Source organism: Urtica dioica, chromosome 4, assembly GCF_054948205.1.
Source record: "Urtica dioica subsp. dioica isolate 48M chromosome 4, U.dioica_male_clone48M_v1_H2, whole genome shotgun sequence".
NCBI classification, from domain to species: domain Eukaryota; kingdom Viridiplantae; phylum Streptophyta; class Magnoliopsida; order Rosales; family Urticaceae; genus Urtica; species Urtica dioica.
This window is the reverse complement of record NC_142759.1, coordinates 41,149,084-41,164,172: the sequence shown is the minus strand read 5'-3', so window position 1 is coordinate 41,164,172 and position 15,089 is coordinate 41,149,084. Positions and strand designations below refer to the sequence as shown.

The 15,089-nt window shown below is 39.8% G+C and overlaps 2 protein-coding genes and 1 long non-coding RNA gene across 3 annotated transcripts; all 3 read right to left on the bottom strand.

Moving 5' to 3' along the window:
* Window positions 1-8,953: 8,953 nt before the first annotated feature.
* On the bottom strand, window positions 8,954-9,540 carry LOC149401557 (uncharacterized). The gene is made up of 2 exons (XR_016296782.1): window positions 9,447-9,540; window positions 8,954-9,189 (listed from the first exon to the last, which is right to left on the bottom strand). It is a non-coding gene; the product is annotated as an uncharacterized LOC149401557 (long non-coding RNA).
* An 18-nt stretch (window positions 9,541-9,558) lies between these two features.
* On the bottom strand, window positions 9,559-10,345 carry LOC149401556 (uncharacterized). Its single transcript, XM_089610778.1, has 3 exons — window positions 10,162-10,345; window positions 9,690-10,092; window positions 9,559-9,572 (listed from the first exon to the last, which is right to left on the bottom strand). Exons 1-3 carry the CDS (start codon window positions 10,246-10,248, stop codon window positions 9,559-9,561), a joined length of 504 nt encoding a protein of 167 aa, XP_089466904.1. The 5' UTR covers window positions 10,249-10,345.
* A 1,838-nt stretch (window positions 10,346-12,183) lies between these two features.
* LOC149401555 (uncharacterized) lies at window positions 12,184-13,233 on the bottom strand. Its single transcript, XM_089610777.1, has 3 exons — window positions 13,094-13,233; window positions 12,268-12,574; window positions 12,184-12,191 (listed from the first exon to the last, which is right to left on the bottom strand). Exons 1-3 carry the CDS (start codon window positions 13,169-13,171, stop codon window positions 12,184-12,186), a joined length of 393 nt encoding a protein of 130 aa, XP_089466903.1. The 5' UTR covers window positions 13,172-13,233.
* Between the last annotated feature and the right edge of the window lie 1,856 nt (window positions 13,234-15,089).

Genomic DNA, 15,089 nt, shown 5'->3' with positions numbered 1-15,089 from the left:
CTTTGACCCTTATCAGAGAAAGGTCGCTTAGTCATTTTTCCTTCTATGCAAGATTCACAAGTAGGTAGTGAACCTATTGCAGAGGCTTAGAGTGGACCGTCCCTCACAAGTCTCTTAATCCTATCTAGACTGATATGACCAAGTCTCAAGTGCCATAGGTATGTTGATTTTGTTAGATCAGAGGTTTCAGAAAGTTTGATCCTCTTTGGCTCCCTAATAAGATCATTATCTATTTCGGTGTCTAAAAGTGAAGGTTGAGTGGGAAAAATGTAAAAAAGCTATTCTTCATACATGCATCAGTGACAAAAGAATTATCAGGAAATGAAATACGAATTCCATTCTTAATGAACTTTAAACAATAATCTTGCTCAAGAAGACGAGCAACGGATATTAAGTTCTTCCCAAAGGTATGAACAAAATAAACATTATTCAAGTTTAAAATGCGGTCTTCAAAAGACAGCGTCATGGATCCCACAGCCTTCGCAGACACCAGGCTCCCATCACCCCATTTGAAACCATTCAAGGAACAACAAATATGGTTAGTAGCAGCGGAGTCAATAAATCACGTTGATACATTATCAGCTACTAAGCATGCTTCGGTAAATAGTACAATACTATGTTCCTTTGCTTTGAGATAGTCATGACAGTTCTTTTTATCGGGCTTGTGAGGTCTCTTCTTAGTTCCAGAGGCGGAGGCTTTTTGCTCAGTAGCATATGCCTCTCCTTTATTCCTCTTTCTCTTAGTGAGACCTACAGCAGTGTGAAGTTCCATCATAAGCTTGGTAACAGTGTACTCTAGCTTGTTTATGGAGTAGTTCATCTCGGAGGTATCAAGAGATGCGGGGAGAGTTTCTAAGATCATATCTATGACATTCTTCCCATCAGTCTCAGATCCTAGGATTTCCATTTTATTCAGAAAACTAATGATCAATATCATAAAGTCTCTAACAGGAGGCCTAGCCTTCATATGATAGTTTATAAACTGTCGGACTGCTTGTTGCCTTGCCTGACGCCTTTGCCCTCCAAACATCTCAAGAAGATTGTAGAGCATGTCGGTGGCAGTCTCGATGTCACGATGTTGCTTTTTCAGCATATTGTTCATAGATGCTAAGACATAGCACCTCACAATCTCATCGGATCGAAGCCAGGCCACTAAGGCGTCATTGTCCTCTTGAGTCGAATCATTATTCGTCAGAGGAGGACACCGGGTGGTGAGTACCCATTTGTGCTTGTTAACAGTAACTATTATGTTGCGGTTATGTTTCGAATCTACGTAGTTCTTGGTTTCGAGTTTGTTCGAGGAAAAGATGATCGAAAGAGTGTTGAGAGACATGTTGCTTAAAAAAGTTGAAACAAGTTTATGATTAGCCTTTGGTTTAGGATTTAAGTTTTATTTAAGACTTTGATAAAATCCAAAGGTGTTATAAACCAAACGATAATTTACTCCCTCAAGAGAAGGCCGCAAAAAATCTCCATTTATAAGTAAATGACACATCATTAATACTTAGCCAAGATGTCAATACATCAATTTTGACTAGCCACCTTTTAAATTGGTTTGATCACTCACATCCTTTCGCAGAGCCTCAAGGGAGGATTACTAAGGATTGAGCCTAAGTGTGCAACCAACCACTTAGTCCAAAAGATCAACTTTGAAAAACAATCCCCCAAGGGGAGGCCTTGTCATCATCATCTCACTCTCGGACGTAGCTCATTGAGCAATGATCGAAGCAAAAACGCCTTGGAGTACTCCCATTTAAGAGAGGGTCGCAAGAGCGGCTCTTAGTCCCACGTTAATTGCTTCTTTCATTAGTGTTGGGGATCGTGGGTTACAAACAACAAATATAACCCTCCCACTTAGTTTTTGGAGTTGGTTCATCGACTCTTATAAGTTCGGAAACGGATTTTGTAGTTATAGAGCGATAGAGCGGACAACTTGAAAATAATCCTAGATCTTCATGTTCAGAGCAGTGTTAGTGCATAAAGGCACAAGGTACATACTCGATCTTTTCCTATTTTCTATTTCGGGAAAGTGCATGAGGGAAGTACGAACTTCAGCTCACTCGAACACTTGAAAGTTTGAGATTACACATCTTTTTATTTTTCGTCTTGTCTACAAAGAGACCTCCCACTCAAATTTTCAAGAGCATATAGATTTTGAAACCAGAAAATTCCTTCCTCGCCTTCCTCTAAGCTTTTGGTTTTCTTGAAACCATTCAAGGAACAACAAATATGGTTAGTAGCAGCGGAGTCAAGAATCCACGTTGATACATTATCAGCTACTAAGCATGCTTCGGTGACTAGTACAATACTATGTTCCTTTGCTTTGAGATAGGCGGGACAGTTCTTTTTATTGGCCTTGTAAGGTCCCTTCTCAGTTCTAGAGGCGGAGGCTTTGTGCTCAGTAGCATGAGCCTCTCCTTGATTCCTCTTTCTCTTAGTGAGACCTACAGCAGTGTGAAGTTCCTCCATAAGCTTGGTAACAGTATACTCTAGCTTGTTAATGGAGTTGTTCATCTTGGAGGTATCAAGAGATGCGGGGAGAGTTTCTAAGATCACATCTATGACATTCTTCCCATCAATCTCAGATCCTAGGATTTCCATTTTACTCAGATGACTAATGATCAATATCATAAAGTTTCCAACAGGAGTCCTAGCCTTCATGCGACAGTTCATAAACTGTCGGACTGCTTTTTGCCTTGCTTGACGCCTTTGCCCTCCAAACATCTCATGGAGATTGGAGAGCATGTCGGCGGCAGTCTCGATGTCACGATGTTGTTGTTGCAACACATTGTTCATTGATACTAAGATATAGCACCTCACAATCTCATCGGAGCAGAGCCAGGCCGCCAAGGCGTCTTTGTCCTCTTGAGTTTGAATCATTATTCGTCAGAGGAGGACACGGGGTGGTGAGTACCCATTTGTGCTTGGTAAGGATTATGTCGAGGTTATGTTTAGAATCTAACGTAGTTCATGGTTTCGAGTTTGTTCGAGGAAAGGATGATTGAGAGATGTTTGCGAGACATGTTGCTTATAAAAGTTGAAACAAGTTTATGATTAGTCTTTGGTTTAGGATTTAAGTTTGTTTAAGACTTGATAAAATCCAAAGGTGTTATAAACTAAACGATAATTTACTCCTTCGAGGGAAGGCCGCAAAAAATCTCCATTTATAAGTAAATGACACATCATTAATGCTTAGCCAAGATGTCAATACACCATTTTTTACTAGCCACCCTGTAAATTGGTTTGATCACTCACATCCTTTCGCAGGGCCTCGAGGGAGGATTACTAGGGATTGAGTCTAAGTGTGTAACCAACCACTTAGCCAAGAGATCGACTTTGAAAAACAATCCGCCGAGGGGAGGTCTTGTCTCATTGTCTCACTCTCGGACTTAGCTCATTGAGCAATGATCAGAGCAAAGCGCCCTTGAGTACTCTCATTTAAGAGAGGGCCATGAGGGTGACTCTTAGTCTGGCGACACTTGCACTTTTCATTAGTGTTGGAGATCGTGGGTTACAAACAACAAGTATAACCCTCCCACTTAGTTTTTGGAGTTGGTTCATCGACTCTTATAAATTCGGAAACAGATTTCCTAGTTAGAGAGCGACAGAGCGGACAACTAGAAGAGAATCCTAGATCGACATGTTCAGAGCAGTATTAGTGCATAAAGGCACAAGGTACATACTCGATCTTTTCCTATTTTCTATTTCGGGAAAGTGCGTGAGGGAAGTGTGAACTTCAACTCACTCGAAAACTTGAAAGTTTGAGATTACACATCTTTTTATTTTTCGGCTTGTCTACAAAGAGACCTCCCACTCAAATTTTCAAGAGCATATAGATTTTGAACATATGTGATATAGATATAGTTTTGAAAACATTTTGAAAACTTATTTGATTTGGATGACATAATATTTTCAAGTTTGAAAGTGAAAACGGTTTTTCAAAATTCAAACTAGTTTTGTAAAACCTCAATTTCAATTAATCTTTCAAAAATCAAAACTTTTTAATCTTACACATCATATTTATAATCTTATAAAAAACAATTTTGCTCAAGAAAATTTTCTCATTAGAGTTCTATAACTCATGGTAGTGGGGCTGAAAATCCGGAATTCTAACAAAAACTGGAGTTTCGGAACAGCCGCGCACCTCGGAGTAAAATCGCCATAACTGGCGGCTCCGATGTCCTTTTGACCTGAAACCGGTGGCATTGGACAGATGACAGACAGAGCTTTAATTTGATTCAAGAATCATGAAATTTAGATTTCTGAGCAGAGAGTTATGCCACTTTAAATGCGGGTTTACTCCAGCTCGAAGAAAAAGAAATAATTAAAGCTTGGTCCTTTTTAGGTGCGAAAAAGAATCGAGTGTAACGGAACGTTTTAGGATGTTGTTAAAACTTTTGTTTGTGTTTTATTAGCAGGGTAATAACATGGTATAAAAGAAATAACAACAAGCATAAAACGATTCAAGCAAAAATAAGAAACTAGTAAAACAAGAAAACTAGTCACAAAATTTTACTCGAAATTTCTCAAACCTTTAAAACACGTTTTTCAAAATAAAAAACTAAAAACTTTTAGAACTGATTCTAATGTGTTTTAATATCATCTCAAACTCATAGAAAATCAACATGATTTTTAATTTAAAGGCAAGAGCAATAAATTAAAAAAAATCTAAGATAACAATTCTAACTTGTGACAAAATTAGTAAACTTTCGAAAACGATTTTCAAGCTCATAATTTTAAATATATGTACATGCTAATCTTTGACCATCGCTCTGATACCATTTGTTGGAATCGTTCTAGGGTTTAAGAAAATAATTAACGCTTCGGTAAGCGGCGGAATTTTAAAAAATTTCTTTTACAAGTAAAACCAGTTTTACTAACCTAGACAAAGAGCAAGTACATGTAATTAATAACTATTATGAGTATAGATGTTTACTAACCTTTCTTGAAGCTTGAACTTTGAGAAGCTTTTGGAAAGTTGCAACGCTCGTCTCCCCTCGCAGCACGTCTCTCTTTCTTTCCTCGGCACCTCGAGCAACCACGAAAGTTTCTATCACTAAATCACTCGAAATAAAGGAATTAGTGAGTGGGCACTTTTAAACACCACGACTTAAGAACGAGTCTTCAAGTCGCAGAGCTAAACACTAGGTCAAATGAGGAGAGAAATTTCATTAAGTGGGCTTAATAACCCATTAAATATCAAGATTAGACCCTAATGTTTAAAAATATCTAAATATGGACTTTTGTACCGAAAATGGACAAAAATGCCCTTGAGACTATATCAGCTCAGCCTCACTCTTACTCTTACACTCGCTCAAACTCTTTCAAATCCACTCAAATCCACTCAAATCCTCTCTACTTAAGCGGGTTTCAAAAGAATCATGGGTAAGATTACTAACTTAATCATTTTTACAAAGTTTATGAATGTATATGATAGAATGTAGCATAAAAAATCGATCAGATCTGAAAACAAAGTCCAAAATCTGGGTTTAACTTGTTTGTACGATGGTATACGATGAAATTTAAATTTGTGTACGATGAAATTTAGAAAAAAAATTGGATTCTGTACGATTCTGTACGATGGTGTACGATGGTATACGATGTTGTACGATGCCGTACGATGCCTCTTTTACAATGTACGATTCTGTACGATGGTATACGATGCTGTACGATGCAGTACGATGTCTATCAGTAAGATGATGTACGATAGTGTACGATGGTATACGATGTTGTACGATGCAGTACGATGGTGTGCGATATAGAAGCTGATTTTGCATAGTTTGACTGTTTTTTTGCAGTTTTTGTCATGATTAACGGCACTTGAGAGAAGGAAGGACACCAATGGGTTTTCACCAATGCAGAATTTCGTGCATTCGTAATTCCGAAAGAGGTAACGTACACGGAGTTAGTAGATTTCTTATACGAGAAGTTCGAGTTAGACAGATTCGCGTTCGACTTAAAACTCGAAGTCCCATACGAAGTCGGTACAATTCCAGTAGGTCCTGCCGTATTGAAGGACAATGGTGATGTTTCGCATTTTATGAAGCACAAATATCGTAATAGATTTCCACTCTGTGTAAGTTTGGTACCAAAACAGATCGAGGTCATTGCACCTATTGCGTATCGAGGACTATGTAAAGGGAAAGATGTGGAAGTTGGAATGGTGTCTCGCAATGAAGCGAAGAAGAGACGGAATACTCTTGTTATCGAGGATCGACAAAAAGATCCTATAATTGAAAACAAAGACGGTGGCTGTGACGATGACTTGTTTAACGAGTACAAGGGTGCCGGAAACGGTGACGAAGTATACAGGCGTGATAGAGATTGTAATCACAACAGTGACGAATATGATGGACACAATGGTGAGGAATACGAAGGTGGCGAAGGTGATGAAAACGAAGGTGGCGAAGGTGATGAAAACGAAGGTTGCGATGGTGATGAAGAGAATTGTGATGGATATGACGATATAACAATGGTAGAGGTGAAGAATTTGAAGAATTTGCCAATCCCGAAGAATATGAAGAATTTGTGGAAACGTTTACGGTACCAACGGGTCATTGTGAACCATCGGGTCAATGTCAGCATGAGCCTCCGATGATCGGATCACCTATCGTTCCTTATTCATGGAAAGCACCCGAGTTCAGCGCCGATGATGTTGTGAAGGAAAACCCGAGTCATTATCCAAGTCATTCTTCTACAGGTAATTTAAGTGGATTCAAATGAGATTCAAGTATAATATGAAACCACATATTGTTTAACTAACCTTTGAAAGTAACAGGTAGCTCAGAAGAAATATATATTGGGCAGCAATTTGAAAACAAGCATGAACTGAAGAAACATATCCACTTGTACGCGTTGAAACATAATTTCGAATTTAGAGTGAAATCTTCTTCGAAAAAGAGATGGTATGTTCTATGCAAAAACGAGAGATGCACATGGAGGTTGAGGGGTGTCGTGCAGTGGTCTGAGATGTGGGAGATTACGTCGTACGAGGGTAAACACTCATGTGGGCGTGTTGTTCGAACAGAGGGCCATCGAGGAGCGGCACCATGGGTCATCGGTCACGTATTTAAAGACAAGTACTCAATTAACTCTATGGCGGAGTATTCGGCGCATAACGTCAGGGAAGAAGTGAAGACAAGATGGGGTGTGAACGTATCGTATTTGAAAGCTTGGAGATCCAGGGAGAAAGCTATTAGGTATGTGCGGGGTACGCCGGAACAATCGTACCAGAAGTTACCGTCTTGGCTGTACATGTTGAAGCAAAAGAATCCTGGGACGTTAACAGACTTTGTGCGAGATGGTGATAAATTCAAGTATGCTTTCTTTTCCATTGGGGCGTGTCGTAGAGGCTTCAAAGCATGTCGGCCGGTCATAGCATTGGACGGTGCATTTCTGAAGACAAAATACGGGGGACAGTTGCTTTGCGCAACTGCAATGGATGCGAATTCACAATTATATCCACTTGCATTTGGAGTTGTAGATAGCGAGTGTCATGCTTCTTGGATTTGGTTTTTGAGAAGATTGCGAGAAGCTATCGGTGAAGACGTACCTAATTTGGCGTTCATATCCGATCGCCAGGTTAGCATCATACATGGTGTCGAGGTTGTGTTTCCTGGTATCCCTCACGGAGCATGTTACCATCATTTACAACTGAATGTCCAACACAAGTTCAAGACAGACCATTGTCGCTTTGAACTTTACGATGTGGCTTACGCCTTCAGTAAAATAGCATTCGAAGCTAATTTTAGACAGTTGAGACGTAAGGATGTCGAGATGGCAAAGTATCTTGAAGAAGTTGGTGCGATCGGTGGGCCGGAGCTTTCTTTCCTGGAAAACGGTAAGAGTCTAGAACTTCTTTTGTACTAAATTTTTTATGTCGTTGATTATATAAATCAAGTATGTTTCATATAGGTACGACCTAATGACGAGCAACAACGCAGAAAGCTTCAACAACAAAACAAGCAATGCGAGGACGTTTCCCATTACGACGTTGCTCGAGTTTATTCGATTCACACTCCAAACTTGGTTTTTTGAACGAGAAGAGATAGCGAACAAGTTGAACACAAAATTGACACCAACGTGGCAAAATGATCTCGCACAGCTAAATAATAAGGCACAGTTCGTCAATGCGTACGGACTTGGTCTATATGAATGTCATGTCAAAGACGTAAGAGGTGATTTCGATGTAGACCTTATGGCGAAGACATGCACTTGCGGACTACCACAACAATTGAATATCCCGTGCGAGCATTCTATCGCAGCAGCCCAACATCGAAGCGTGGACGTGTACTCGTTATGTAGTGACTTTTATTTGAAGGAGACGTGGATTGAGATGTACAAGGAAGCCATATATCCAGTTGGCAATGAAGATCAATGGGATGTCCCGGATGAGATAAAAAACATGAAAGTTTCGGAACCCGTTGAAAAGAAGCAAGCCGGTCGACCGAAGAAAAGTAAACAAGGAAGAAGAAGAATTAATCGATACCCATCTCAAGGCGAAAAGATTGTCGTGCAGCGAAAATGCGGGAAATGTGGTGGTAGGGGACATAACAGAAAAACATGCACTTGGAGGGATTAAAACTTTAGGCTTTGTGTGTTATTTTTATTTTTAAGTTTAAAACTTTAACGTTTATTTGAGTCACCTTTTTATCTTGTTTAAGGAAACTTTTGCTAGAATCTCAAAAAAAAAACTAGAATATTGATTATTTGTAACAAACTATCCTAATCTAGAATGAACAAGTTAGTTAGTTACTAATTTATTTACACACTATCCTAATCCTACATGAAGCTATGATGGAAAAGCAAGCTTGTCAGTGGCGTCAAGATGCAACTTTAGTTCTTTATAAATGTCTCGAGTTCTAAACCCTTTGTGAATGTGTGAATTTTTGATGTTTTTTTTTTTGTGAATCTCTTTAATTGAATTACATGTTTATAAGGTACAATAAAAAACACAATAGTCAACAAACCATCTCGATAATATGTTTATAAGGTACTATTACATAGAAAACCAAAAAGATAAAAAATAAACATCCGAAAATACAAAATCACGGGATAAGGTGGTTGTAGAATAAGTCCACGCACCATTTCTTCCTGAACGTTCTCATATTCGCACTTTGAAGAGTGTCAAATGATTCGTTCAGTACTACGTGCTCGACATACTTCAATGCGAACATCCCGCAATCACCGCTACAACACAAGAATAAGTAAAAGAAATTGTCACAAATAGTTGAAACATAACTTGAAAAAAAGAACAAACTTCTAAAATAACTTGTCAATTAAAACTTGTAAAAAAAAAAAAAAAACTTCTAAAATAACTTGTCAATTAAAACATGATTGTTTAGAGAAAGTTGTCAAAAAAAAGTTCAAATAACTAGTAAAAAAAACTTTTTGTACAAATAAACAAACTTGTAAAATAACTTGTCAATAAAAAGATAATTGTTTACCTGTAAGCACATTGTGGGACCTTGTCATCGACGATCCACGTCGGCACAGTGAACTTAATTTCACCATGCTCACTATCCCGGTAAGAGTGGGGATGGTTCTTGAAAAAACCACCTATGGCCACAACCCTAGCAAATGCTCGACTCCAAGTCTGAATAATAAACATTTTAACAATGTTAAGTAACCCTTATAATTTAATTAATTGTTGCTCTAAGGTAATAATTGTGAATAACATAACATTTTACGTACCTCCATCAGCTCAGTGAAGTCCTTTTGATGTCTCGACGACTGCATGAGCTCCTTTTGGCAGTCGAAGACGGTAATGGTCCAGGCCTCGATGTCGATCCGAAATGTGAACCAATGAAGGTTCTGGAAGTTCACGACGAACAGGATCTCTCGAGCACCATCCCAAGGCAAAATATCGGCGTCCCTATACCCAGTCATCGGGCTAATAGTTGCCCTCATGTCCCAGTCCACGGGTTCGGGCTCTGCTCCCAGTTCGATGGCCTTGTTGATGTTCGCTTCTTCCGTTCTGAATCGGCCGTACACGTGCTGGACCCACCGACAATCCATGATTCGGACGTCTTGCCGATAACCGTCGAGAGCTCGTTGGCGAGCCCGAACCATGTGAATCATAGCATCAATATGCTGAGACATTACAAACATATAGCGTTATTTTAAATTGATTGGAAAAAGTGAAATTATATAATAACGTACCGAATCATGTAGCCATTTGGTTTCTGTCAATATCGTGTCGAAGAAAATCGTGTCTGCGTCGCACGTCTTCAGTCGAACAGACTCCATGAATTTGCCGTCCCACTTTTTTATCCGCAACCACTTAACGAAATTATCAAACTCTTTTTGCTTCGCGTCCTTCAACGGCTTGAACTTGGGGATCGGCTTTTCCAAATACTTGGGCCTCGTCGGATAAGTGAATTCGGACCAACGCGACGTCTTCTGTCGCACTTGCCGATCTGGACGTGCCGGAGTAAGCTGTGCCTTCTGTCTTTTCCTTAGAGGAGTTGTGAGCGGGCGTAGCTTATCCGAAATGTCTTCTCTACGAGGACTCGACGAAGACGTCGACAACCTGGGAGAAGTCACCGGCCTGATCTCCGATCGCTTCGACGACTCACGATGCGTTGAAGATGGCTTCTTCGACTTCTTCGATGACTCGCGATGCGTGGAAGACGGCTCTGACTTCTTCGATGACTCGCGATGCGTAGAAGACGGTTCTGCCTCATGCGATGGAGACGCCGGCTTTTGACTAGCCGCCGGAGGAGGAGGAGGAGGAGGAGGGGTCCCGCGTTTACGACCATCATCTTGGGTCGTGGGAATTTCACCCCCAGGCAAGCCCGTTGCGTCCTCGAACAAAATGTTCAGCCTCCTCCACATAGAAGAAAGCTGAAAGTCAAAGTAATAAAATATGTCACAAAATTTAAACTTGTCAAAAAAATTTAAACTCAACTCTAAAATTTAAACTCAACTCTAAATTTTAAACTTAACTCTAAAACGTTAAATTATATTTAAACTTAACTCTAAAACGTTAAATTATATTTAAACGTAACTCTAAAACGTTAAATTAAATTTAAACTCAACTTTAAAACGTTAAATTAAATTTAAACTCTACTTTAAAACGTTAAATTATATTTAAACTTAACTCTAAAACGTTAAATTAAATTTAAACTCAACTTTAAAACGTTAAATTAAATTTAAACTCTAACCTGTCTAACACTCATGCGCTCAACTCTACGGCCGGTCGTGGCAAGAGAACGTAAGACTATCCCTTGTGACTGAATCATTCGTTTTTGGGATGCTAGCAGTTGTTCTTGAGATGCTCGCAGTTGTTCTTGGGAAGCTCGCATTTCTCCCCACATTTCCCATGTTATGACAAAGGCCTCGGGAATGTCGGCGCGAGAGGTCGCTGTAGGCCTCGATCCCATTGCGGGAGTGGTCGGACTAGCAAGACGAACACGTGGAGTGTCTGACACGTGTTCGTCGTCGGAGTCTCCGACGATGGCATCTTCTGCAACAGTCGTGACTCGATCTATTTCTTCTTCGATGTCTCGCGGCTCTGTCGCATCTTCGCCCTCGACGTCTATGGGATACAGACATTTGCTCGTCTGTGTCTCGAGGAGAGTGAACATTTCTTTCTCTGGTGCCCTTGGTCTCAGCATTTGAAGAACACCCACCTACAATACATTAATAAACGTTACCAATATTCCAAAATAATGTAAAATACATTAATAAACGAAAAATAATAAAAAGTTACCGTTTTTTTATTCAAGACCGCCTCGATGTCTTTGCCCATTATGAGCACATTACTAGACCACGAGTGCATCCGGGGCACACGAATCCCCTGGTTCGACCCGAACCTCATCCCGATCTCTGGGATAGCCTCGTACGCCCAGTAATGAAGGGTATAGAGATTACCCGTCAATGTGTACTTGGCCTCTTTCTGTGCCACATCCGGCTTGTCCTTCAACTTCTTTTGCAGCGTTTCGTGATAACGCCGTAGGTTCTCCGACAAGCTGGAATACGTCTCTGCCCAACTCAAATTTCCCCAAGGCATCTTGAAGAAGAAGGGGAGGTCTTGAACGATGTATAGAAATTTCTGCCACCTTTCTTCGATGGCTTTGTTGGCCGGCTGCCCCAGAAGATACCCGTAGACGAATACGAGCAGCCCCAGCTTGAACGCAGCGTCAGGGCTTCGACATATGGTGAACGCGTTGATCAACGCGCTCAACTTGCTTCCGGCAACGCCGTTCAAGTGATCCGTGATCAATCCATCGTTCTTTTGCTCGTCTTGTTCGGCTTTGGTCGGACCGTCTTCATAAGTCATCCCCGAGACGAGTGCGTACTCGAGGCGTCCAAATCGTACCCGTTTGCCTCCGATACCAAAATGTATCTTGCCGCGTACCGTCGCCTCGATCTTCTTCTGAAGGAGAGTATGTACGAGCACCGGTGAGAAACCAAGCTCGCTCTCCGTAAAAAATTGCTCGAACGGAGTCCCGAGGATTCGTTCTTTTATCCCGAGCTCATCGAATCTACTCCGTACAAGCTTCAAGATCCCCGTCCCACCGTACGTGATACGCCCCGGGAATGAGACGTTGTACATGTAGTTCAAATTGTCCTAAAAAACAACAAAATTAGGTCAGAAATTAAAAACATCGTACAGCATCGTATAGTATCGTATATCATCGTAAAACAAGAAATTAAATTTTTTAAAAACATCATCGTATAGCATCGTATAGCATCGTACAACATCGTAAGACAAAAATTTATTTTTTTTAAAAAACCATCGTATAGCATCGTATATCATCGTACAGCATCGTAAAACAAAATAATTAATTTTTTTAAAAACCATCGTACAGAATCGTACAGAATTGTACAGCATCGTACGACACTTTTTTTTAAAAAACATAAACCCATCGTACACCATCGTATCGCATCGTACAGACCTATGCATTTCATCGTACGACATCGTACGATGCATGAATATCATCGTACACTGCCCCCAATTTTTAACCCTAACTTTCTAAATCCGATCAAAAACAGCTCAAATAACCACAAATCAGATAAATCCTAAGTCCTAATACCTATTCTGACTATTTTTTATGAGATTTAACAAGAAATTAGTTGAAATACTCACCTTTTTCGACGTTTTGAGATGTCGGGATTTCTGAGCATCACCGCCGCCGGATCTCGAAGAATTTCCATCGTACGCCATCGTTATCTATCGTACCGACTCGTACAAGATCGTCTGCCGTCGTACCGACTCGTACACAATCGTAGAGTTTTTTTTTTTAGTGAGCGAGAGAGAGATGAGTTGTTTTCGGGGGGAATGAGAGAGAGATGAGATTCAAATAGGTTATAAGGGCATTTTTGTCCGATTATGGTACAAAAGTCCATTTTGGGATATTTTTCAATATTAGGGTCTAAATGAGATATTTAATGGGTTTTTAAGCCCACTTAATGAAATTTCTCAATGAGGACCTAGGTGCCAAATCAAAAAATCGAAAATAAACTAGAGAGAGAGAGAGGAGTTCGGCCAAAGTTCTAGAGAGAGAGTCTCTCAAATCTCTTAAACTTGGATGATTGAAATGTGTGGAATGAGGCTCCTATTTATAGGAGAGGTCTCACCTTCTATAAGGTAGTTTCCTCTTCTATAGAATATCACATATTCATGAGCTAATTTCCCTATTTCCTTTATTGAGTCACACGGCCAACATAGGCTTCAATAAGCCTTGGATTTGTTTCCTATTTTGTTCCATGCCTTGCCTTTGACCCTCTCTTGGCCGATTACCCTAAAGCATCCTCATGCAAATTTGTTTCCTCTTTTTCTTTTGGTAAGTATCTTGATACATTTATGCACAAAATATTCTCTCTATCTCTTGGGTAGTAGGCGCCCAACATGTCCTCTAGAAGGAGCTTCTAGAAGCTTCTTTATTTGTTCATGAGAACATAAAAAAGGCCCATTAAGAATTTTCAATAAAATTCTTATGAAATGAAATTAATCCACAAGGCCCAATAAGACTAGTATTGGCCGAGTGATGCATGTCATCAAATGACCTTGTCAAAAAATTTATTGACATTCATTTCATCATATGTCTCGAAAGACAAAAATACCCTTTTGACAATTTTCGTTCTTGTTTTGACTTAGCTTCCAGTTTAACTATTCCTAATCGATGTGATTCGTGACAGTGACCTCATGGACCCAAATGAACAAAGCTTGAGCTAAACACTTGGACTCAAAAGTTCACAAACCTTTTCCAAGTTTAGCTTAATGCCAACTGACTCCACTAAAGAGTTGATACTGAAAATCTCTCGGTTCAAATGAATTTATTTTCTACTAAAGAATTCAACCTAATTATGATGAGCGGATCCACTGAATATTATCTATGTTTACGGTTCAAATGAATGTCATCAGCTAGTCGGGATTTACTAAATTACCATTTTACCCTTCTAGCTGTTATTTCCTCAACTCCTTTGTCGCTTGTGAATAAGTTAGAAACAATGTATTGACGAGGAGCTAACAAGTCACATTGTTTCATCCAAAAGAGTCAGGACTCAATTTAGACACTGGCCAGTTCATTTATTCACACTCCAAGGAACAAAGCATGAGGTGACATACATTGCATTTCAGCAATCTTGTACATGAATTCCATATCTATGAGAACTTCACAAAGTTACTCATGACATACTCACAACTTAGGACTTCACCAATAGGCCCTGCTCGGAATCACATAGTGAGTCCGAACTCTGACTTTCTCAAATGAGAATACGTAAGCTGTGAAATGGCATGTCTCATTTTAGGGTTAAGGTAAGCGTGATGCAATTCATACATAGTGAGTTCGAGACATAAGAGGTTAAATGGTTTGTTCTTATCTTGTCTCTAGAAGTGCACTGGTCAATTCAGTACCTTCGGAAGATACCTAGAAGAACTATAGAGTCCCCAACTCTCAATGCCTCATAACCAGACATCATAGATTCTTCTAACAATCATACTGAGGTCAATAGTCCTTTGACCCTAAGATTGCGAATATATCGTTTTAAGCAAACTACGAAGAGTTTGTTCATGCAAATCTACATTTGTCTCTTCGTAAGTTGTTAAGTTTGTCTATGGACTAAAGACTAATGTTTTATCA

Excerpts from the sequence above, each read along its gene's own strand:
- LOC149401556 (XM_089610778.1), bottom strand. The coding sequence starts at position 10,248 with ATGGAGTCTGTTCGACTGAAGACGTGCGACGCAGACACGATTTTCTTC. Across the intron at positions 10,093-10,161 it reads CCAAATGGCTACATGATTCG|CATATTGATGCTATGATTCA; the intron begins GTACGTTATTAT and ends GTAATGTCTCAG.
- LOC149401555 (XM_089610777.1), bottom strand. The coding sequence starts at position 13,171 with ATGGCGTACGATGGAAATTCTTCGAGATCCGGCGGCGGTGATGCTCAG. Across the intron at positions 12,575-13,093 it reads ATCTCAAAACGTCGAAAAAG|GACAATTTGAACTACATGTA; the intron begins GTGAGTATTTCA and ends GTTGTTTTTTAG.